The 25,368-nt window shown below is 43.8% G+C and overlaps 2 protein-coding genes across 2 annotated transcripts in view; one reads left to right on the top strand and one right to left on the bottom strand.

Moving 5' to 3' along the window:
* Nucleotides 1-25,368, top strand: part of LOC129026034 (centrosome-associated protein ALMS1-like) — a 66,968-nt gene that overhangs the window by 18,041 nt on the left and 23,559 nt on the right. The gene's annotated exons all lie outside the window — the stretch shown is intronic.
* Nucleotides 12,122-12,814, bottom strand: LOC129026045 (N-acetyltransferase 8). Its single transcript, XM_054473529.2, has one exon. The coding sequence runs from the start codon at nt 12,803-12,805 to the stop codon at nt 12,122-12,124; it is 684 nt and encodes a 227-aa protein (XP_054329504.1). The 5' UTR covers nt 12,806-12,814.

Genomic DNA, 25,368 nt, shown 5'->3' with positions numbered 1-25,368 from the left:
TTAGGGTATCTGGTAGAAGAAATTTCTAAGCAGCAAAGCATTCAAGTTTTTTTCGACCACATAGCATCTCGTGTTGCTCTGAATCTGCTGTGATTCTAGGGACTGCCTGATTTGCGAATTGTCTTTTTTCTTTTTCTTCTCAATTAAATTCTGTTAAATTTAGTTTGTCTAAGGTTTTTCTTTTAACAGCTCTGGTGTTGGAAGTGCAGTTTGAAGTAAAACTCTGGTGACCTCCAGGAACACCAGGTGACCAGGCCAGTTGTGCTCACTGCTCTCTTCATTGTAACTGGAGGTTGTAGATGGGTTTTCTCTTGGATTCAGAGCTCCACTAATTTGTGTTCTAATTGGAGCTCTCCAAGTTTATTTGAGCAATATTTAAATGGACTGGGTTCAGAATCAAATTTGAATCAATAATTAACTGGATTGGGTTCTGTTAGAGCCTCAGACCACTACTAGGCACTTTTTTTTTTTTTTGATAATGGGTTTGTCTCAATCCAAAGAGTCTAGGAATCTACCTTCTGGGTCTCTATCTGACTTTATATATAAAATTATAGGCCCAGAATGTGTGCATTTTTAGAAAAATGGATTAACCTTACTAGAGAAAAGATGGCCACAATAGGGAAGTTTTAATTTGTATAAAATTGTTTATTTGCAAGACATATTAGAAAAAGGAGGATCAAAACCCCACAAAAACAGTGGGATATAGTCTTTCATTGGTACGTGGAAGCCTCTAAAAGACTAAATGAATGAAAAATTGCCTCCTTAAAAGATTCTTTGCGAAAGCAAATGTACAGCTTAAGCAACAGGCTAAGGACATGATGAAAGAGAACTGTACTCTGACTGAATTAACTCCAACTGTTTCTTCTCTTTATCCATCTCTACCTACATACTCTGAGTCTACTAACCTTTTTGCTAAATTAACCTTTCACTCTGAAGATGATGAAAAAAGAGGAATTAGATGTTCACCTCACAAAGGAAGACCTTCTGATTATCCAGGCCTGCCTGCTGTAACCACTTTCACTCCATGGTCTAAAACTGAGCTTAGAGCTATTGTAGAAGACTTCCCTGATCTAGGAGAGAATCCTCAAAAATTGACTGAGGACTTTAGAATCCTCATAGGAGGTTATGATCCAGGACTCCCTGACAGAGGTTCATATGACAATTTATTTATGTGATATGTAGGCCTGGTGAAGCTCAAAAATGGATGGCAGCAGCAGAATGGAACAAACCTGGGAAGATATTAAAGACCCCGCCTCTGCCCCCCCACCCCCCAAAACCTCCTCATGAGAAGGCCCAACAGGAGCTAGAAATATTGCTGCAAATCCCAGCCTGGGAAACATGGCAAAACCCTGTCTATACAAAAAATACAGAAAGTTAGCTGGGCATGATGGCACATGCCTGTAGACCCAGCTACTTATGAGGCTGAAGTGTGAGGATCACCTGAGCCTGGGAGCTTGAGGCTATGGTGAGCCATGACTGTGCCACTGCACTCCAGCCTGGGTAGCAGAGCGAGACCCTGTCTCAAAAAAAAGAAAAAAAAAATTGCTGAAAATCTTCTAAATTCAAATACTAAATTTTTTCCACAAAAGTTCATTGGTACATCATACAATCTTGTAAACCAAAAAAAGAATGAACGAGTGTCAGATTGCAGAACTTGCTTAGAAATAATGTGAAACATTCTGGGCTTAAAGTACTAGCAAGGAGTATTTCCTGCAGGGACTGAAATGGTATTAACTACTCTATTTATAAAGGGACTTCATCCTGAACTTAGAAATTTAATCTGAAAACCTGAACTGAGATGGGAAGTTACAGCCATGACTGAATTGGTGGCTCTAGCTGGACATTTTGAGAGGACTGTAGAGCAAGAAAAAACCCAAAAGGCTAACAAGCTTATGGCTCTTCAGTTACAACAGTTACAGGGGCCAAGACCAAAGGGATCTTCTCATTCTCATTTTAAATCACAACAAAGAGGTGTTAGAGCAAGAAATTCTTCACCCCAAGATGTCTGCCTTATTGCAAACAACCAGGACAGTGGAAAAGGGATTGTGCCCTTTTATACCAGTCCACCAGTTACCCTCCCTTTAGGCCAGCCTGAGTTACCACTAGAAGGAGTACAAGAGACCTTAGCTCTCCTGAAGATAATCAGCATTGAAGCGGCTCTGAGGGATTTTCCAGCAAATTGCTCCTCATAATACCCTTAAAAGAATATGGAGAAACAGAGATTACAATAAATGGGGACTCATGTGTAGTCTTGGTGGATACCAAAGCTACCTTATCTGTCACTACCATAAAACACACTTTCATAAGCCAACAGATCCCTCAGAGTTAAAAAGGCTATTTCTGTGGTGGGGGTTTCAAATCAAATTCAAGAGGTTCCCATATCTGAACCCGTCCAATTGACGTCGGGGCATTTTTCAGAAAATCACACTTTTTTACTGTGTGATAGTGCTCCAGTAAATTTGCTAGGGGGAGATTTACTTTCAAAGCTGAAAGGGCATAGAAGACTACATATTGAGTACAGTGTACACTGCTTGAGAAATGGGTGCACTAAAATCTCAGAAATCACCAGTAAAGAACTCGTCCATGTAACCAAAAACCACCTGTACTCCCAAAACTATTGAAATTTTTTAAATTAAAAAAATTTAAAAAGTGGGGAGGGTGTAAAATTTTCCTTGGAATAAGAATCAGTTTCCTGATTCTCCTGAACCAGAATTGTTATGCTCTCTATAGGCAGAAATTAATAAGATCAAAACTCAGGCCTGTAATGTCTGATCTTCCAAAAATATCTGAATGTTTATGGGCCTCTTCCTCAACTGATACAGGAAGAATTTAAAGTGTGGGACCTATTAACGTCCAAATAGACCACTCTAAACTTTTGCCTAAATTACCCAAGATCTACTAAAACTAGAAGCAATTCAAGGGCTCTTGCCAATTGTAGAAGATTTCATTAAACAGAGACTTATAATTCTATGCACCAGCCCTTGTAACACTCCAATCCTACTGGTTAAAATAAACCAAATGGATGAGGTTGAAGATTTGTTCAAGATATATGGGCAGTTAACAAAATTGTAGTAGCAAGGTTTCCTATAGTTCCAAATCCTAATACTTTATTATCCAAGATACATGCTGATTTGTAAGTGGTTCACGATATTAGATCTCTGCTCAGCCTTTTTTTGCAATCCAGTTCATAAGGAGAGAGTATGCTTATTTGCCTTCACTTGGAAAAGTCAACAGTATCCCTAGAGTGTGATGCCGCAAGAGTTTACCAAAGCCTCTTTGTATTTTCCCAGGCATTGCATCAGGACTTAATGACATTATAGTTTCCTCAAAATTCTACTCTCCTTCAGTACATAGATGACTTATTGTATGCTTTCCCACTAAAGAATACTCTGAAATGGACTCAGTTTACCTTTTACAGCAACTCACACATCAAAGTCACAAAGCTTCAATAGAAAAACTTCAGTTTTCAGGGGGAAAAAGTCCATTATTTGGGACATGACTTGAAGGGATTTCCCTCTCACCTAAAAAGTTAAAAACTCTTCAAAATTTTCCTTGGCCTGTAACCAAGTGATAATTAAGATGTTTTCTTGGACTTGCAGGATATTTTCTTGGACTTTCAGGATATATTCTTAGACTTGCAGGATATAAAATTCCTTGGTTCTGAATTTTTCCTTAATAGCCTCACCATTCTATGAGCTCCCTAAAAAATGCTGTACCAGAGCCTTTACCTTGGGATGATAGTCCTGAGCAGACTTTTAGCTAAATAAAATTGACCTTATAACAGCCTCCAGCTTTAAGACTTCCAAATTGCAGTAAACTGTTTACCTAATTGGCTCATGAAAGTAATAATCAGGCATTTAGGAGTTCTTACCCAGGAACATGGGGAGAAACATAGGCCCATTGCATATTATAGCTGGCAGTTAGACCCAGTAGCTAAGGTATATCCTGTTTAAAAGCAGTAGCAGCAGCAACCAGGCTGAAAGAAGCTTCAGCTGATCTGGTTTTCGGAAATGAACTAAGTAGACTATCATCTTATGAAATACTCTTATCTCCTTCTAACCTCTGTCTAAAACACTGCAATTTACTTAACCATGCCACTCTATTACTGCTGCCTGATGATGGTGAAGACCACAATTGCATAAGTGTAGCATCAGAAATAGTGGCCCCTCATGTTGATTTACAAGTTAGTCCTTTGGACAATCCTGAGTTAATATTTTTGTTCATGGGTCCTAAGCTCAGAAGGAAAATATCAGCTAGGATATACTGTTACCACCAAAATGAGTTAATAGAGAAGGGTCCGCTTCCTCTATTAGTCAGCTCTATTAGTCTAAGTTCTATAAGTCAGCTTAAACCTCAAAGATTTTTGCCCTCACCCAAGATTGTCATATAGCTAAAGACAAATCAGTAAGTATTTTGATAGCTAGTAGATACGCTTTAGGAGTAGTACATGATTTTGGCATGATAGGGAAACTCTAAGGGTTTCTCACTTCTAGTGGGACCACCACAAAAAATGGACTCCAATTAGATAAACTCCTAGACTGCTGTTATTGATCGAAGCTCATACCTGCAGAACTGAACCTGAATATCAAGGGAATGCTTAGCAGATTGTTATGGTAAATCAGCTAGCACTGAAACTGTTAGGATATGAAATCTGAATGAACTCCATAAGATTAATCCAAGCCAACTACCTTACAATGACGTATTTAATAAACAATGCAAAGCAACTGATTTGGAAAAACAAAACTAGTATCTAAAAGGTTATAAATTCAATATTAAGTGCAAACTTGCAGAGGGCCTAGATGGCTGCCTGGTCTTTCCTGAGTCTTTGAAGCTTCCATTGTCAAAAGCTCTGTACTCCACAACTCATCATGGAACAGAAAAATTGATCCAAATTGTGAAAAAATACTTGTGGGATAACTGTTCCAAAGTTGCTAGAATATTTTTTTTTTTTTTGAGACAGATTCTCACTGTGTCACGTGGAGTGGAGTGCAGTGTTGCAATTGCAGCTCACTGCACCCTCCGCCTCGCTGGTTCAAGTGATTCTCCTTCCTCAGCCTCCTGAGTAGCTGGGACTACAGGTGTGTGCCACCACGCCCAGCTAATTTTTTTTATTTTTAGTAGAGATGGGGTTTCACCATGTTAGCCAGGATGCTCTCGATCTCCTGACCTCGTGATCCACCTGCCTCGGCCTCCCAAAGTGCTGGGATTACAGGTGTGAGCCACTGCACCCAACCTGCTAGAATATTTTATAACCAGTGTTGGCTTGTCAAACCCATAGTCCTGGAAAAACAAAAGATTCAGGTGGTGTATTGTATTTTCACCACCTCATGGACCATTTGAACAATTATAGATGGACTTCATTCAGTTGCCACCTTCAGTGGGGGTCTCAATATGTTCTTGTAATAGTTTCCGTGTTTTCTGGTTGGGTAGAGGCCTTCCTGTGTAGGAAAGCTGATGCTGTGACAGTAGCTAAGAAAATATTAGAAAATGTGTTTTCTTTATGGAGCATCCCTGGAAAAATCCCCAGCAATAGGGGAATTCATTTTATTAGGCAAGTTATAAAGCAGTTAAACAAGGTGTTATGGACACAATGGCACTACCATTGTCCCTATCGCCCTCAGTCTTCTGAAAACGTTGAAAGAACAAATGGCATATTAAAACTGAAATTGGCAAAGTTAACTGAATCAGTTGGGTTGCCTTGGCCAAAAGTACTCTCATTGGATTTAATGGCAATCAGATCCACTCTCACTAAAAAACAGAAGTGGACCCCTTATGAAATAGTCACTAGAAGGCCTATGCCCCAATAGTAAAACCTCATGCATCTTTCTCTCTCCTAAATTCTGACATGAGTAAGTACTGAAAGGCCATTGTACCCAAGTGTACTTTCACCAGATAAAGGAAGCTTTTCAAGATCCAGCAACTGAGGATAATCAAACCTTCCACAGTCTAGAATCTGGAGATTGTGTATTCTGGAAATGACATCAGAGAAAGTCTGCTCTTGACAACTCTTTGGAAGGGACCATGCTGAGTTCTTCTCAGCACCTACACTGCAGTGACGCTTCAGGGCCTTGAAACTTGGGTCCACACCTCACAACTCAAAAGGACCTCTTCAGACTCCGGGAACTGTACACCTGCTGGAGACTTTAAGGTAAAGCTGTCTAAGGAAATATCTCTCCAGAGCAGATGGCATTCTAGTTGTGGACAGCTTTCCCAGGATCACAGATCAAGACTTCTGTATCCTCATGAAAGCCTTACATTTTTTCTTTTCTACTCATTTCCTGTTGCCCTAATTCTTTTTCCCTACAGAAAAATCCATGAGACCATAACCAGTGGATGGCTTTAGCTTGAGCATATGCTCTAGCACAGAACCAGAGTTTGTGGGTTATTGGGTTTGTTGTTATTGCCAAAAAAATAAGGAAACAATTCCACTAATGCCAGTGCCTCTCTATGTTCCCAATGAGAGTCACCCCAAAATTCCAAGGGAAGGATGGAAAGCTATCCTTGATTTTCTGAACACCACTGCTACTTGCTTTCCTGCACTCATTAAAAGCAACGCTTTAACTTTTCCTTTTGTTTTGTTGTTTTTTTGTTTTTTTTGTTTTTTTTGTTTTTTTTTGAGACAGTCTCACTCTGTTGCCTAGGTTGGAGTGCAGTGGCCTTATCTTGGCTCACTGCAGCCTCCACCTCCCAGGTTCAAGGGATTCTGCTGCCTCAGACACCCAAGTACCTGTGACTACAGGCATGCACCACCGCATCCAGCTGATTTTTAAATTTTTAGTAGAGACAGGGTTTCGCTATGTTGGCCAGGCTGGTCTCGAACCTCCTGGCCTCAAGTGATCTGCCAGCCTTGGTTTCCCAAAGTTCTGGGATTACAGGCATGAGCCACCACACCCTGCCTTAACTGTTTCAATTAATAACCTGATCATTACCAAAATATGGAAAACCAATACAAGTGATGCCTGCAAAAGATATATTGTGCTTTCAGGCATCATGCACTCAAGATATGGGAATTACCTATGTGAATACAAGTAATTGCTTGTATAATATCACCAGATTAAATTCAACAGGGTCTCTTTTTACTAAGTGTTTTATACACCCTTGCAACATGCTATAAGGGGGGCACAAAAAGGTAAATTTCCCAGTGGATTTTGTTCAGCAGCTATGCAGATTTATTAATGAACAAATGTAACTGACCAAATGCAACTAGGTAGCCCTATTTTTCAACCCCCAAGGGCCTATACTGTCTGTGGATAATCTGCGTATTTCATTCTGCCTCCTCGTTGGCTCAGATCTTGCTGTTTGGTCTGGCTCACTCCTGCCTTCCAAATAGTTTCTCCTAAAAATTCTCCTAACAGCTCTTATGATTGGCCAAATAGTCAATAACTGAAATTAGTTATGAAGGCCTTATGAAGGCCAAAAGAGTCGATAACTGAAATTAGCACTAGCTTTGAAATAGACAAAGATAAGCTAGTTTCCACTGAGGAAAGATTCCAGTGAGGTTCCTGGGGACTCACTCTTGGTGGTAGTGGGATACTAGTTGTATGGTATCTAAAGCTAATCCATATTTGGGGTCTTGGATTTTATAGCTAATCAGACATCCCAGTGTTTCAGACAGGTAGAAGCTACTCTCCAAAAGGTAGATGTGGCCTGGTGCAGTGGCTCATGCCTGTAATCCCAGCACTTTGGAGGCCAAGGCAGGTGGATCGCCTGAGGTGAGGAGTTCGAGACCAGCCTGCCCACCATGGTGAAACCCCGTCTCTACTAAGTACAAAAAATTAGTCAGGCGCGGTGGTGCATGCCTGACTCCCAGCTACTTGGGAGACTGAGGCAGGAGAATCGCTTGAACCCAGGAGTCAGAGGTTGCAGTGAACTGAGATCACCCCACTACACTCCAGCCTGGGTGACAGAGGAAGACCCTGTCCCAAAAAATAAATAAATAACAAGAGGTAGATGTTACAGTTAACGGAACATCATACAGCTTCATATCTCCTTTTTACTCAAGCTGGGGCCTATGTTTGGTGTTGAACAAAATGGAATGCTGCACTTATCTCTCTCCTGATTTTGTTACTACAGAAAGCTTAATGTAAAGGTGGCTGATACTGCTGTTTCCTTAGACATTGACACCAAATACAATAAAGAAGTCTCTCAAGAGGAAAACATGGTATGTTTACAGCAGCAACTAACAGTTGGTTTGTAGACATCCTAAATGGTGGATGACAAGCTTGGGTTTCCCAAAGGTTTCTAGTCTTTATATGTCTTCTAGTATGTGTCCAGGTTAGTATGGCTTGTGTTACCAGAGCAACAATGAAAATGGCTGCGTCTTTAAATCAGGCCACTTTACAGTGAACTGTGGTCCTTAATTGCTATCACATTTCAAACAAGAACTATGACCAATTAAAGTTTAATATTGTTGAACTGCCTGTGTTGCCTGAACTTTGACTTGTTTAAGTTGGTTTCATTTATTTCATAAGAACTCTTGTTAAGGGGTGCAACTTGGTATTTTGATATTATTCTCTTGATAGTCATAATAATAGTTCCCTGGTGTGCTGCATCCTCTCAAGTCTTAAATGTTTTGTATGCAGCCATACATTGAGAATTGAATGGTCTGACTTCGACTAGGTCAGCAAGAACATAAAGAATCATTTACCTAGTGTGAAGCTGTGACTTGTGAACTTCACAGTGACACCAATAAAGAACTGTGAACTGGCCGGGCATGGTGGGTCACGCCTGTAATCCCAGCAGTTTGAGAGGCGGAGGCAGGCAGATCATGAGGTCAGGAGATCAAGACCATCCTGGCTGACACGGTGAAACCCCGTCTCTACTAAAAATATAAAAAAAAAATTAGCCAAGTGTGGTGGTGGGCGCCTGTAGTCCCAGGTACTCGGGAGGCTGAGGCAGGAGAATGGCATGAACCCAGGAGGTGGAGCTTGCAGTAAGCCAAGATAGCGCCACTGCACTCCAGCCTGGGTGATAGAGTGAGACTTTGACTCAGAAAAAAAAAAAAGCTTGTGAACTCCATACTGAGACTAAAAAGACTTGTGAATTCCACACTGAGACAGTTTACAATAGTGGGAGAGTGGCATCAATGCCTAAAGTTTTGGTCAATTTCTCTAAATTGAAAGTCTGACCAAAAGAGGGGAGTTGATAAATGAAACTCAAATCTGGCCTGAGGAAGCCTTCATATTCCCATACTTTAGTTCTTAAGGGTGAACCGAAGCGTAACTAGTAGGTAGGCAGACTGAAAACTTAACTTAGGAGGATGCTTCTTTAGCAATAGCTGAGTCTCAGCCAATCCCATTGGCCATACTTCAGCCACTCACAGGCAGCCGACTGTTTGAATCATGCTCAGATAAGGCAAACACCAAGCTGTAACCAATCTGGCTGTTTCTGTACCTCACTTCCATTTTCTGTATGTCACTTTCCTTTTTCTGTCCACAAATTTGCTTTGACAACACAGCATCCCTGGTGTCTGTCTGTATGTGCTGTGATTCTGAGGGCTGCCCGATTTGCAAATTATTTATTTTTCTTGCTCAATTAAACTCTGTGAAATTTAATTTGTCTAATGGATTTCTTTTAACAGAACTTATAATTAAAATGGAAAGAGGGTGTAAATATTTAGAAAACTTGCAGCCTGGCCATGTGGTAGACAAGGAGGAATCCAAGCAGCCTGCTGAGCAACTACTTGCTAGAGACATTAGCATGTCTAAAAGGGAGCCAGGTGCTGATATTCAAGACAGTGGGAAAAGGCCTCAGAGGCATTTCAGAAGGCCCCTCCTGTCACAGGCCCACGGGCCTAGAGGACTGAATGTTTTCAGAGACCAGGCCCAGGACACCATTGCTCTATGTCACCTCAGGATGCTACTTCCCACATCCCACCTTCTCCCAGCTCCAGCTTTGGCTCAAAGGGCCCCAGGTGCAGCTCAGACCACTGCTTTGGAGGGTATAAGCCCTAAGCCTTGGGAGCTTCCATATGGTTGTTTTTTTTCTTTTTTTGAGACAGTCTTGCCCTGTCACCAGGCTGGAATGCAACGGTGCGATCTCGGCTCACTGCAACCTCTGCCTGTAGGGTTCAAGTGATCCTCCTGCCCCAGTATCCCAAGTATCTGGGATTGCAGGCATGTGCCATCATGCCCAGCTAATTTTGTATTTTTAGTAGAGATGGGGTTTCACAATGTTGGTCAGGCTGGTCTCCAACTCCTGACCTCAGGTGATCCACCTGCCTTAGCCTCCCAAAGTGCTGGAATTACATGTGTAAGCCACCATGCCCAGCCGTCCATATGGTTTTAGGTCTGCAGGCTTGCAAAATGCAAGAGTGAAGGAGGCTTGGGAGGTTCCACCTAGATTTCAGAGGATGTATCAAAAAGTCTGGGTGCCCAGGCAGAAGCCTGCCACAGGGGCAGAGACCCCACAGAGAGCCTCTACTAGGGCAGAGCCATGGGAAGACATAGGGTTGGAAACCCCATACAGGGTCCCCACTGGGACATTGCCCAGTGGAGCTGTGGGAATGGGGCCAGTGCCTTCCAGATACCAGAAAGGTAGAGTCACCAGCAGCGTACAACCTCAGCGTGGAAGACCCACAGGCTCAATCCCAACCTGTGAGAGCAGCCATGTGGGCTGCACCCGGCAAAGCCATAGAGACAGGGCTGCTCAAGGCCTTGAAAGCCCACTCCTCTCACCAGTATGGAGTTAAGGAAGGTGATTTTGGAAGTTTCAGATTTAATGTTTGCCCTGCTGGGTTTCAGACTTGTGTGGGGCCTGTTGCCTCTTTCTTTTGGCCAATTTCTCCCTTTTGGAATGGGAATGCCTACCCAATACCTGTAACACAATTGTATCTTGGAAGTATGTAACTTGTTTTTGATATAACACCCTCATAGGTGGAAGGAATTTGCCTTAAGGCTCAGAAGAAACTATGGATTCTGGACTTTTGAGTTGATGCTGGAACAAGTCGAGACTTTGGGGAACTATTAGGAAGGGATGGTCACATTTTGCAATGTGAGATGACATGAGATTTGGGGGTAAGGGGCAGACTGATATAGTTTAGATGTTTGTTCTCTCCAAATCATATGTTGAAATATGACCCCTAATGTTAGAGGTGGAGCCTAGTGAGAGGTGTTTTGGTCATAGAGGTGGATTCCTCATGAATGGCTTGGTGCTCTGTCCATGGTAATGAATGAGTTCTGGCTCTATGAGTTCACATGTAAGCTGGTTGTTTGAAAGCACCTAGCATCTCTCTTGCTTGCTGTCTCGCCGTGTGACACACCTGCTCCCCCTTCAGCTTCCACCATGAGTAAAAGATTCCTGAGGCCCTCACCGGAAGCAGATGCCCGCACTATGCTTTTTGTACAGGCTGCAAAACCATGAACCAAATAAACCTCTTTTCTTTATAAATTACCCAGTCTCAGGTATTCTGTTATGATCCCCTGGAAGAGTTATACTACTTCCAAGTCTAGCCCATGGTAAATCCCACACTCCCCTCCGAGGCCACCTTCTTCCCTCTGCAGAGACCCTGGGGTTAGAGTGGATTGATTGTGTCTCTGGCCCCAATTCTTCTTCCGAGGCCGCATTCCACCCTTTGCTATGTGACTTTGCAGCCCTTCTCACTACAGAGGCAGGTTCCTCTCTCCTTGAGTTTGGGGAAGATGCGACACATGCAGGGGTTTGAAAACACATTTGTTTGTTTCTGCTTTTGTTTTTGCTCCTCTGCAATTTCCTTGAAACCATGCCTGAGCTAGCCTGTGGGAAAACAAAAAGCACCATTGAGCTAGTCTTTCAGCCAATCCCACTGCATTTGCACAATGCAATCTGAGACCAGAGGAACTGCCCAGCCAAGCTCAGCCAAAATTGCTGACTTCAGACTCATGAACTAAATAAATATTTGTTTCATTTTATGGTTGTTCTTATGCAACATTATCCTGGCACTAGAAAAATGAAACAGATGGGACTCAAAAAGACTGAATGAAGCAGAAACCCAGAAGCTACCCCACAAGCAATCACATGGGACTCAGATGTGAATGGACAATAAGCTTTTATTGCATTGAAAGGTCATTGCAGTGAAAGGTTGGGGATTGCTTGCTGCTACAGCTGAATGGATTCTATTCTGACCAATACACACAGAAAGAGATCATAGACTCTCTACCTTAGAAGAAGGGAGGTGGTAGATGAAATGAACTGTATGAAGAGCCACTAGCCTGGCCCACACACAGAAGAAGGACTGGCCCGTCTTCTTGAAGCCCATGCTCTGGTAGAGGGCCATGGCAGAGAGCTGGATGGTGCCGGTGTCCAGGATAACTTCACTGTAGCCCTGGTCCCGGGCAAACTGGAGGACAGTCCTGACCAGAGCTTTTGCTATCCCCTGACCACGGTGCTCACTGTCCACAGAGAGATGAAACAGCTGCAACTGCTTCTCCCTCAAGGTGGGATCATCAACAGGCAGAGCTCCTACCGTGCCCACCACCTTCTCTTCAGACTCAGCCACCCAGAAGCAGGAGCCACGCTCACTCAGGTAGGATTTGGTGATGTCAGACATGTCTGTGCGCAATGCCATGTCTACATACTCCATCCAGGGTTTTTTGGCAAGGAACCACAGGGCAGGGAGGAGGCTGAGGCTGAAAAGGAGGGCCAGAAGCCAGGAGCCGGAGACCAGGTGTAGGGCAAGGGCCCCCCCAAGTAAGAGTATGAGGGTTCGAGGTAGCTTCAGCAATTGCCGGAAGGTGGCTGGGGCGTGCTCAGCCATCCCCCGGGAGAGCAAGCCCACGACCCACTGGCGGTCGCTCTCCTGGTATTTGCGGATGTGATAAGGAGCCATGGACAGACTTCTGTGTCTGAAATCTCTAAGTCCAGGAGACAGAGCTAGGCCTCCCTGCACGCCTTTACGCCAGGCCTGGAGAAGAGAGAGGAAACCATGTGAGTGCCTGCATGGCTCCCAGCCTTGCAGGAACAGGGAGACCTGCTCAAGGGTGTGTCTTTCCGCTTTTGCCCATGAGGAAGCAGGCATCTGCTACTGGGAGAAAGTAGAGTCAGAAAGACCTGCATTGGAATCTGGTTCCATCCCTTTCTAGCTGTGTGACCTTGGGCATGTCACTTAACCTCTCTGAGCCTCCATTTCTTCATCTATAGAACAGGGGAGAAGAAAACCTACCTTCTAGAGTTGTTTTGAAGATTGAATAAAATACCATCTATAAAGCCCTGATAGATGAACTACCCACCGCTCTTCCTTTTTCTGTTTCCTTTTTCTGGCTGTCTCAGCTTCTTGGTGCATTGAGGGGGCACCTATCTCAGGCCGGCCACACGTGCAACCCTTTGGTCCTTCTCCAGGGACCACAGATCGCAGAAATCCTGTGTCCAACACAAGTTTCAGGAAATGCTCCCTCCAGCTTTATTGTAAGTTTTTAGGTTGCTGAGGTGGCATAAGAGCCAAGCACAAAAAACAGCCCAGCCTCCAGATCCCAAGGAAGGTGCATGCTCAGAGCACTGTCCTTCCACCCAGTCCCCTCACCTGTCACCACAAGAGCCTTGAGTGTCCAGGGAGCTTCAGCTCTCAGCCGCTCACTGGCATCCAGGAGATACCGTCCGGGGCTTGCCCACCCCTGGAAAGCAGGCTGGCTGTCTCGTTGGTTGGTTCCTGAATGTTCGGTAATCATAAACTCTAGGGTCAAAGAGCTGGGCTGTAACACAGCAGGGAGCCCAGTCTGCATTCCTCTTTGTGTTGAAAGGGAATGACCTGGAGGGGGAGACTCAGGATCTGGAACTGCGTGGGGTCCTTCCCCTTCTGGAAGGCATGCCACCTCTCTTGCCTGTTCAGGCCCCGAGCATCTCTCTGCCACCTGGCACACTTGGTACTCTCTGAGATCCACCCTGGTCCCTGTACACATATACCACGAGCCTGAGAAATGTGCCATTCACCCTGCACTCAGTCACCATTGGCCAGAAGCCGAGTCCCCACGCTTGGCAACAAGGCCCTTCCCAGTTAGCCTTCTCCCTGCTGAGGTCTCCCTGGTCCACAAAGCATCGATTGTTGGCAGTTCCTTGCACTCACCTCACCAACCCCCACCTCCACCCATTCATTGATTCAGTCAACAGTTGTGTGCCATGCACTTCCTGTGTCCGGGGGTCATTTCAGCCATGAGCAAGGTTGACATTCGGCTGACAGGCATGGCTGTGTGTGGCTGGTGTGTGTTCTGGCTGTTGGTCAGAGGCTGTGCCACAGCTATTGTTAAATATTTTGCACTGCAGATGTTGGGGAGGCCCAAATTCGTGCTCTTGTACCCGACGTGGAGCTGATGCCAAACGCTGACACATGGGTGCTTGGAGATAGAGAAAGTTTTATTCGATTTGGCCAAAGCAAGAAGGCAGGAGAGCAAGATCTCAAATTCAGTTCAACAAAGAAGCAGCAGCAGAATGTTTTTCTGCAGCTAGAGAGTGAGGAAGGGGGAGTTCAGGGGGATTGAGGGGAAAAGTCTGTTTCCTCAGTCTCAGATAACAGGTTGAGCAACCAGGCTTCTGGGTGTCAGCAGCTGGTCACAGTGTCCTTCAAGGCATTCATTCCTTCTGCAAACTTTTCCTGACCCTAAAGATATGTCTTGCTGCTGGGCAAAGAAACAGTACATGAGCAGTTTATCATTATGTTGTGGGAACAAGGAATATTGGACCAAAAGCAAGTGGTTAACATGTGCAAGGCAGCAAGGGTCTGATCAGAATGTTCATTATTTCAGTCACTAAAACATGGTGTGGTGCTGAAATCTCAAGGGGCCCGATTACAAGGATGCAACAAACAAGGTAGGCAAAAGCAAAACCTAACAGAAAAAGCCCTTTTCCACACCAACTTACATGCTATTGAAGGGAAACTTCCCTTCCAAAGATTAGCTAACCTATTGATGATCAGCCACGCTGGGCCTGTCATTTAGGTTAGGTAGTTTGGACTCTATTCCAAGAGCAAGGGGAGGACATTGATATGCATGGAGGGGAGGAGGGGTGTGTGTGCGTGTGCACACACATGCATTTGTGTGCATCACTCTGGCTGCAGGTGGACAATGGATCTGAGGAGGTAGGAATGGAAGCACCTACCCCTCAAGGCTCATGCCACATCCAGGCAAGAGCAGGGCCCCCAGTACAGGGATGCAGGTGCTCACTGTAGAAGAGCAGCTGGCCCAGAGGGGCTGGTAGGAGCTAAAATTGGGCCTTCCTCTGATTGCCAAGCCATGGGCCATGGCACGAAGCTGCGACTGGCCAAAGGAAAAGGCAACCTTTTCTTATTTGCTCAAAGGCATTGCTTGCCTGCTAAACTCTGCATCCAGAGGGCTGCATGGCTTGAGGCTGTGCCTAGCGCTGTGTTCACAAAGAAGCCGCCTGGGCTAGCAGAGGCCCATGAGACAGCAGTGGCTTCACCAGAGGGAGGAAGTCAAGAAGGTGAGACATGAGCCACGTGGAGGTGCATTTGGGGCAGAAATGGCAGGAGTTTGAATGATTCACACAGGGATGAGGGTGAGGAAGGGCTCAGAGATGACAGCCAGGTTACTGGTAGGGGCATTCAGGAAAACATGGGAGAGAGCCCAGATTTGGAAAAGTCAAGGCTTCCCCTAAAGGTGCTGCTCTGCAGCCTTCCTCAGCAGAAACCAGAAGCTGGGAGCCAGCAGCGGGGACCCAGGGCCAGCAGGTGGAGGCTGCTGAGATTCCAGATTTTTGGTACCCAACACCACCTCCAAGGAAAAGTCTAAGGAGCATCAAGTCTGAGCAGGAAGTCCATGGCTCATCTTTAGAGTGTTCTTAGAACATTTCAGTGTCAAGCAGGAGTTGGCCTAGAAATCACAAGAGGTGAGCAGCTGCTCCAAAGCACCACTGAGTACTTCTAGTGTGAGTCTGACCAATATTCAGAGTCAGACTGAATATTGACCTGCCGGTCACGTGGAGGGGGAGAGGTTTGTGCTCCGTCCCTGTGTGCTGGCTCTCCCTCCATGCTCGCTGGTGGCTGTGGCTTCCTCAAAACACAGTGACCTCAGTTGACATTCAGGCGTCTCTTGCTCCCAGGATTTACAGTGACTTCTGCGTTTTTGTAGCTTTCCTGATAAAAGCCTGGGCTTTCCTTGTCAGACCTGAAAGATTCATTTATTCATTCAACAAACAGTGGCCGAGGGCTTGTGGTGTGCCGGGCCTGGACTTGGCATGAAGGCACCAGATGTCAGAAGCGAGGCTGCTGCCCAGGAGGACACACCTGATGGGGCTGTGGGACCAGGATGATGGTGGAGACATCACAGCCAGAATAACTTTGATAGGAGGGTGAACTTGACAGTTAGGACTTAGTTCTCCTTGAAGAGGTCCTTCACATCCCTTGTGAGTTGGATTCCTAGGTGTTTTATTCTCTTTGAAGCAATCGTGAATGGGAGTTCACTTATGATTTGGCTCTCTGTTTGTCTTTTATTGGTGTATGAGAATGCTTGTGATTTTTGCACATTGATTTTGTATCCTGAGACTTTGCTGAAGTTGCTTATCAGTTTAACGAGATTTTGGGCTGGGATGATGGAGTTTCTCTTGTGGGCATTTAGTGCTATAAATTTCCCTCTACACACTGCTTTAAATGTGTCCCAGAGATTCTGGTATGTTGTGTCTTTTTTCTCATTGGTTTCAAAGAACATCTTTATTTCTGCCTTCATTTCATTATGTACCCAGTAGTCATTCAGGAGCAGGTTGTTCAGTTTCCATGTAGTTGAGCAGTTCTGAGTAAATTTCTTAATCCTGAGTTCTAGTTTGATTGCACTGTGGTCTGAGAGACAGTTTGTTATAATTTCTGTTCTTTTACATTTCCTAAGGAGTGCTTTACTTCCACCTATGTGGTCAATTTTGGAATAAGTGCGATGTGGTGCTGAGAAGAATGTATATTCTCTTGATTTGGGGTGGAGAGTTCTGTAGATGTCTGTTATGTCTGCTTGGTGCAGAGCTGAGTTCAATTCCTGGATAGCCTTGTTAACTTTCTGTCTCGTTGATCTGTCCAATGTTGACAGTGGGGTGTTAAAGTCTCCCATTATTTTAATGTGTGGGAGTCTAAGTCTCTTTGTAGGTCTCTAAGGACTTGCTTTATGAATCTGGATGCTCCTGTATTGGGTGCATATGTATTTAGGATAGTTAGCTCTTCTCATTGAATTGATCCCCTTACCATTATGTAATGGCCTTCTTTGTGTCTTTTGATCTTTGCTGGTTTAAAGTCTGTTTTATCAGAGACTAGGATTGCAACCCCTGCCTTTTTTTGTTTTCCATTTGCTTGGTAGATTTTCCTCCATCCCTTTATTTTGAGCCTATGTGTGTCTCTGCATGTGAGATGGATCTCCTGAATACAGCACACTGATGGGTTTTGACTCTTTATCCAATTTGCCAGTCTGTGCCTTTTAATTGGAGCATTTAGCCCATTTACATTTAAGGTTAATATTGTTATATGTGAATTTGATCCTGTCATTAAGATGTTAGCTGGTTATTTTGCTTGTTAGTTGATGCAGTTTCTTCCTAGCATTGATGTTCTTTACAATTTGGCATGTTTTTGCAGTGGCTGGTACTGGTTGTTCCTTTCCAGGTTTAGTGCTTCCTTCAGGAGCTCTTGTAGGGCAGGCCTGGTGGTGAGAAAATCTCTCAGCATTTGCTTGTCTGTAAAGTATTTTATTTCTCCTTCACTTATGAAGCTTAGTTTGGCTGGATATGAAATTCTGGGTTGAAAATTCTTTTCTTTAAGAATGTTGAATATTGGCCCCCACTCTCTTCTGGATTGTAGACTTTTTCCTGAGAGATCTGCTGTTAGTCTGATGGGCTTCCCTTTGTGGGTAACCCGACCTTTCTCTCTGGCTGCCTTTAACATTTTGTCCTTCATTTCAACCTTGGTGAATCTGACAATTATGTGTCTTGGAGTTGCTCTTCTTGAGGAGTATCTTTGTGGTGTTCTCTGTATTTCCTGAATTTGAATGTTGGCCTGCCTTGCTAGGTTGGGGAAGTTCTCCTGGATAATATCCTGCAGAGTATTTTCCAACTTGGTTCCATTCTCCCCATCACTTTCAGGTACACCAATCAGATGTAGATTTGGTCTTTTCACATAGTCCCATATTTCTTGGAGGCTTTGTTCATTTCTTTTTACTCTTTTTTCTCTAAACTTCTCTTCTCACTTCATTTCATTCATTTGATCTTCAATCACTGATACCCTTTCTTCCAGTTGATCAAATTGGCTACTGAAGCTTGTGCGTTCATCACGTAGTTCTCGTGCATGGTTTTCAGCTCCATCAGGTCATTTAAAGACTTCTCTACACTGGTTATTGTAGTTAGCCGTTCGTCTAATCTTTTTTCAAGGTTTTTAGCTTCTTTGCGATGGGTTTGAACTTTCTCCTTTAGCTTGGAGAAGTTTGATTATCTGAAGCCTTCTTGTCTCAACTCGTCAAAGTCATTCTCCGTCCAGCTTTGTTCCGTTGCTGGCAAGGAAGTGTATACCTTTGGAGGGGGAGGGGTGCTCTGATTTTTAGAATTTTCAGCTTTTCTGCTCTGGTTTCTCCCCATCTTTGTGGTTTCATCTACCTTTGGTCTTTGATGATGGTGACGTACAGGTGGGGTTTTGGTATGGATGTCCTTTCTGTTTGTTAGTTTTCCTTCTAACAGTCAGGACCCTCAGCTGCAGGTCTGTTGGAGTTTGCTGGAGGTCCACTCCAGACCCTGTTTGCCTGGGTATCAGCAGCGGAGGCTGCAGAATAGCAAATATTGCTGAACAGCAAATGTTGCTGCCTGATCGTTCCTCTGGAAGCTTCGTCTCCGAGGGGTACCCAGCCGTGCGAGGTGTCAGTCTGCCCCTCCTGGGGGGTGCCTCCCAGTAGGGTACTCGGGGGTCAGGGTCCCACTTGAGGAGGCAGTCTGTCCATTCTCAGATCTCAAACTCCGTGCTGGGAGAACTACTACTCTCTTCAAAGCTGTCAGACAGCGACATTTAAGTCTGCAGAGGTTTCTGCTGCCTTTTGTTCAGCTATGCCCTGCCCCCAGCGGTGAAGTCTACAGAGGCCAGCAGGCCTCCTTGAGCTGCGGTAGACTCCACCCAGTTCGAGCTTCCTGGCCGCTTTGTTTACCTACTCAAGCCTCAGCAATGAAGGGCATCCCTCTCCCAGCCTCGCTGCCAGCTTGCAGTTCGATCTCAGACTGCTGTGGTAGCAATAAGCGAGGCACTATGGGCATGGGACCCTCCAAGCCAGGCGCGGGATATAATCTCCTGGTGTGCTGTTTGCAAAGACCGTTGGAAAAGCGCAGTGTTGGGGTGGGAGTGACCTGATTTTCCAGGTGCTGTCTGTTACAGCTTCCCTTGGCTAGGAAAGGGAATTCCCTGACCCCTTGCACTTCCCGGGTGAGGTGATGATGCCTTGCCCTGCTTCGGCTCATGCTCAGTGGGCTGCACCCACTGTCCTGCACCCACTGTCTGACAAGTCCCAGTGAGATGAACCTGGTACCTTAGTTGGAAATGCAGAAATCACCCGTCTTCTGCATCGCTCACGCTGGGAGCTGTAGACTGGAGCTGTTCCTATTCGGACATCTTAGAACTGCCCAATGCTCCATCCTTATCTATAACCCAGCATTCTTCTATACCCTGTAGAAAGCACCCCTTACACTCAGACATGCACAGGAAGGAAGTTGCTAATTAGAGGGAAGACTCACTCACACTGTCCCCGGGCTCCACTCCAAAGGTGGCCAGTGCAGCTCTTTCACCTCCATTACCTCCAAGTGGTGCTGTCACTCACAGTAAGCCCAGAAGAGCAGGCTGACCTCCACATGGAACCACCTCATTTCCACTCCTCACTGCTGGCTGCTGGCTCCATGGATCCTCTAAAACCACCCCTGGTAAGATCACCAGGAGTCTCCTAACTGCCAAGTACCAGGAATGCTTTATAGTCCTCAAACATGCTGAATTCTGAGGGAGTTCCTGCATTCGTAAAGCTACTAGCAGTACCTGGGTGCTATGGTCTGAATATGTCCCCCTGAAACTACTATGTTGAAACCCCATCCCCAAGGTGATGGTATTCAGAGGTGGGGTCTTGGGAGGTGATTAGGTCATGAGAATGAAGCCTTCACATATGGGATCAGTGCCCTTATACAAAGACCCAAGGGAGCTTGTTTGCCCCTTCTGCCATGGAGGGGTACACAAAAACCGCCATTTATGAGGAATAGGTCCTTACCAGACATAAATCTACTGGCACTTTGATCTTGGATTCCCAGCCTCCAGAGCTGTGAGAAATAAATTTCTGTTTACAAGCTAAATGTAAAGTGTTTACCAGTTTATGGTAATTGTGTTATAGCAGCCTGAATGGACTAAGACACTGAAGTCAGTCCAAGAGCTTAGATGTAAGGGAAATAAGATCAGAAGAGAGATGTGCAAGAGACTGGCTCCTAGCAGAGCAACTAAGAGTCAGCCAAATAATGTCAACCGAGGAGGCTTCTGGGTACAGCAGCCACCCAACTGCTTTAACACATGGCTCTTCATTTCATACCCCCTTCTCTCCTGGTCTGTCTTTCCCTCTTTGATGGTTCTTTTTCAAGCTTTCATTTTGAGTGTTCCTCAAATGGAAGCTTTCCTCAAGATGGAAAAGTTCATGTTTCCTTCCTAATAATTAATAGGAAAAAAATGCCAAATGGATAGAATGGACTCTGGATAAGAATGGAGAATTTTTTAAAGAAGAAGCAAATATGGTTTATGAATACATTTTAAAAGTGTACAAAAAAGAATATATAAAAAAACTCACTAGAAATCAAATAAATAAAAATCAAAATAATATCCAGCTTTTACCTATCATTGTGGTAAAGAATTAAAAGAATGGTATGAGCTAATGTAGGACAAGCACAAAGAAATGTGCAGACACACACACTTTTGAGGGAATACTGAAATGGGAGATCCAAGCTGGAGAATCATTACACAGCATGTCAAAATCCTTTTTTTAAATCAAAACAGAGTCTCACTCCATTGCTCAGGCCAGAGTGCAGTGGCACAGTCATAACTCACTGTAACCTCAAACTTACAGGTTCAAGTGATCCTCTGCCCTTGTCCTCTCAAGTAGCTGGGACTACAGGCACCCACCACCACATCTGGCTAATTTAAAAAAAAGTTTTTTTTAGAGACGGGATCCTGCTATATTGCCCAGGCTGGTCCCTAATCCTTGGGCTCAAGCAGTCTTCCCACCTCAGCCTCCCAAAGCACTGAGATTACAGGAGTGAGCCTCCCTGCTCCACCTCAAAGTCCTTTGAAAAGACTTGATCCAAATTCAACTACTAGGGTTAGAGCTCAAGAAAGTAACTGGTCAAATGTGCAAAGATGTTTGTATAAGGATGTTTATCACTGTAAAGTTTATTGACATAGAAGCAACCTAATGTGCAACAAGAGGGGGACTGGCTGAATAAATCCTGCTCTATTTCTGTAGCACAGTACCTCACAGCCATGACCAATGCTGATGAGGGTTTACTGACATGAAAAACATTGTCCAATTATAGCACCAAGCAAGAAAAGATTATAAAACAATATGTTTGGATTTATTTTTGGAAAAATGATATCGAAAAATGATATCCACAAACAAGCATGCAGAGAGAAAAGTCTGAGTGGTTCCACCAAATGCTGGTAGCAGTTACCTCTGAAAAGAGGAATTATGGGGGATTCTCTGCATAAAAGATAAACTCTGAAGGTCTTTGCACATTGTAGGCACTTGGCCCTGCTTTCAGACAGTGAAACTGAGTCATTGGAATCTAAAGGGACTCAGGTATGATTGTGAGCTCCTAAAGGTAAGACCCGTGTCCGGTTTTATTTTATTATTTCAATTAATCCTATTAATGTATACAATTCAGTGGCATTTAGTACATTCACAATATTGTGCAACAACCACCCCTTTCTGGTTCCAAATCGTTTTTATCACCGCAAAAGGAAATTCCTTATTCATTAAGTGGTTCCCCCTTATTTCCCTCTCTCCCCAATCCCTGGCAACCTAATCTGCTTTCTGTCTCTATGGATTTATTTATTGTGGATATTTCATATAAATGGAATTGTACAATATCTGACCTTTTATGTGTGGCTTCTTTCAGTTAATGTTTTCAAAATTCATTCGTGTTGCATCATGCATCAGTATTTCATTCCTTTTCAGGGCTCAATAATATTCCATGTATGTTTATACCGCACTTTGTTTATCCATTCATTCATTGATGGACATTAAGGTTGTTTCTACGTTTTGGTTATTGTGAATGGTGCTGCTGTGAACATTCACGTACAAGCAGTTATTTGAATACCTACTATCAATTCTTTTGATGTATACCTAGGAGCGAAATTGCTGGTTCATATTTTAATCCTGTTTAACATTTTGAGAAAATGCCAAACTGTTTTCCAAAGTGTCAGCTGTAGTTTACTTTCCCACCAGCAGTGAATCTTATTTTACTCCACTGCCTGCCTCAGCACTACTGCCTAGAACATAAAGTGAAGAAGCAATAGCTGTTTTTTCCAAGAAGTTATTAGATGCCCGGCACTGTGAGAAAGAGGGTTTCCCATGTTGTGTAATTTCATGTTCATAACAGCCTTGGAGCTAAGGTTGGTATTATTAACATCCCCATTTGGCAAATGGGAAACTGAGGCCCAGAAACCTGAGGTTTCTTCTCCATGGCCCCATGTGGGAAGTGAAAGCTCAAACCTAAGGTAGCTCTGGCTCCAAAGCCTGCACTGTTTTACTTTTTCAGTACAGCATGCTGACCCTGCAGGCAGGCGTTTGACAAGTGTTTAGTGAGTCTGAAATTCGCATAAAGCCTCACAAGCCCAGAGAAGCAGCTCTGTCTGGAGGCGCATAAGATTCGCCAGTAAGGCCCCATCACCCCCATCCTGTTGCCAGTTGTCAGGACACCCTTGATGACATTCCCATATGTGACTAAGGCTCTATTCCTTCTTCAAGATCCAGTTTAGTGCTACCTGCTCCGTCCGCTTCTGACCACCCAACCACGTGAATCTGGTCTCAGTCCCTCCCTCCTTGGAAGCCTTTGCATTTCTCATTAAGCACTTGTATTGCTGCCATTTGGTGTTTACTTAATAATTAACTTGTCATAGTTAATTAGACTGGAAATTAACAGTTTATCTGCCCTGATAAACTATTTTATTTGTTTTTCTATTGCCTCTATGAACCTGCTTATAATAGGTCATTGTATTGTTGGAGTCGCTGTTACTCCCAGAGCTGTGGGGTTTGAGAGCAGCGTGTCAGTGCCACCCCATGCCTGCACCCAGGAAGATCACTTCTCCACTGGACCAGCCCAGCCTGGAAAGGGCCCAGTGAGACGGAAGGTGGACAATCCAGGGGCAGTACATTCTGGAAGTCTCAGAGGAAGAGAAAAATCGATTCAGACTCATTTAACGTAGGTTCCTGGAAAGGACATCGTCTCTCCCGATCTGTCATCAATAACCCAACATCAGATCAGTGCCCTGGACTTATCATTTGAAGGGGAATGAAAGTAGACAGATAGGTCATCCTTGGTTAGATGTCCAGAAATCTGAGGACGATGGTCCTAGCTCTTCAGAGAGGACACATTCTTTAATGAAACCTTTTAACAAATTCTCTACAGAAGATATCAGGTCCCAACACTTCAAGTAGCTTCATAGATATAGGTAATCAAAGGACTAATTATGAAGGTGTAGATGGGTAGAGGGGAGCAACAAGGATGGCACAGGAACCCATAGCCCTGAGGAGGAGGGAGAGTCGTTGGAACCTGAAAGGACCTGGGCAGAGCAGGCTGTCCTGAGAGCAGGCCTGGGGCCAAGGCACAATCAATACCAAGCCTGCCTCACGTTCTCTTCCCTCCACTCCTCAACTTGCTGCTGGCTTTCAGAAAAGTTAAGAACTTGCCGTTTCTACCCTTTTGTCATTGTTGTTGTCTTGTTATAAGGCAGAGAACAATATTGTATCCAGTTTTCTAGATATCGAAGTGGAAATCGCATGTATATACCCAGTATATTTGTACCTATTAGTATTCTTATTGGTAATACTTTCTAGATGTTATGTAACTGCAGCGTTGGATTTTCTATTTGATTCAAAAGACGTATAAGAAATTTTTTTTTGCTAATTCCATGTTGGATTTATCATCCCTACTTATTAAGTTATAATTTTAATGTATTGTGATTAGAGACTGTACTGTGTTCTATTTGTGTTTTAAGGATACATAGAGGTTTCCTTTGTGGCTAAATATAAGTAATCCATGGGTGTTTTAAAGAAGGTAGAGTTTCCAAATAGAGTATGACATTCCAGTCACTGTCAGATTCCACACAACAACATTTCAGTCAGCCACACAACATATAAATGACAGCAGTCCCATGAGATTATAATAGTATATTTTTCCTACACCTTTTCTTTATGTAGATATTTTAGATACACAAATACTTATCACTGTGTTAAAATGACCTACAGTATTCAGTAGAGTAACATGCCGTACAGATTTGTAGCCTAGGAGCAATAGGCTGTACCTTATAGCCTAGATGTGTAGTAGGCTGTACCATCTAGTTTTGAGTAAACATACGCTGTGATGTTCACACAACAATGAAATCACCTAACGATGCATTTCTTAATATGCATCTATTAAATCATTTTACTAATTAAATTAATTATGTTCTTCCTGAATATTGATTTTCTTAATCTGTTGAGAACTTCAAAGAGTATATTTTAAGTTAATTGAATATAGCTTTTGTTAATTGAATGGTTTTATGTATACATATATATATATATATTTTTTTTTTTTTTTTTTTTTTTGAGAAGGAATCTGACTCTGTCGCCCAGGTTGGAGGGCAGTGGTGCAATCTCGGCTTACTGCAACCTCTGCCTCCTGGATTCAAATGATTCTCCTGCCTCAGCCTCCCAAGTATCTTGGACTACAGGTGTGAACCACCATGCCCGGCTAATTTTTGTATTTTTAGTAGAGATGGGGTTTCACCATGTTGGCCAGGATGGTCTCAAACTCCAGACCTCAAGCGTTCCACCTGCCTCAGCTTCCCAAAGTGCTGAGATTACAGGCATGAGCCACCACACCCGACCTGGTTATATATATTTTTATTTTATGTCTAGCACATAAATATTAATGGCATGAATATTAATGACACTTTTTTCACTGTGAATCGTACCATAAATCATATAAAGTAGTAACTTTTGTTTTACATTTTGAATATGTTTTGCCTTTGATTCTACTTCATCAAATACAGTTTTATTAAGTGTGGATTTGCACCATTGCTCTTTGTCCATCCTTTTACTTTTGGCTTTTCTGAGTCACTTCACTCAAGTGGAAGTAGCAACTACTTGAATTTTACTTTTTCCCCCACCCAATTTGAAGGTCTTTTTTTGAAGTCAGTTCTACTTAAGTTCATTGTTG

Source organism: Pongo pygmaeus, chromosome 12, assembly GCF_028885625.2.
Source record: "Pongo pygmaeus isolate AG05252 chromosome 12, NHGRI_mPonPyg2-v2.0_pri, whole genome shotgun sequence".
NCBI classification, from domain to species: domain Eukaryota; kingdom Metazoa; phylum Chordata; class Mammalia; order Primates; family Hominidae; genus Pongo; species Pongo pygmaeus.
Note: the sequence above shows the minus strand (reverse complement) of the source record. Positions and strands in the feature narration are given on the sequence as shown.

Bases quoted from the DNA above. Each gene is read 5' to 3' on its own strand.
- LOC129026045 (XM_054473529.2), bottom strand. From the start codon at position 12,805: ATGGCTCCTTATCACATCCGCAAATACCAGGAGAGCGACCGCCAGTGG.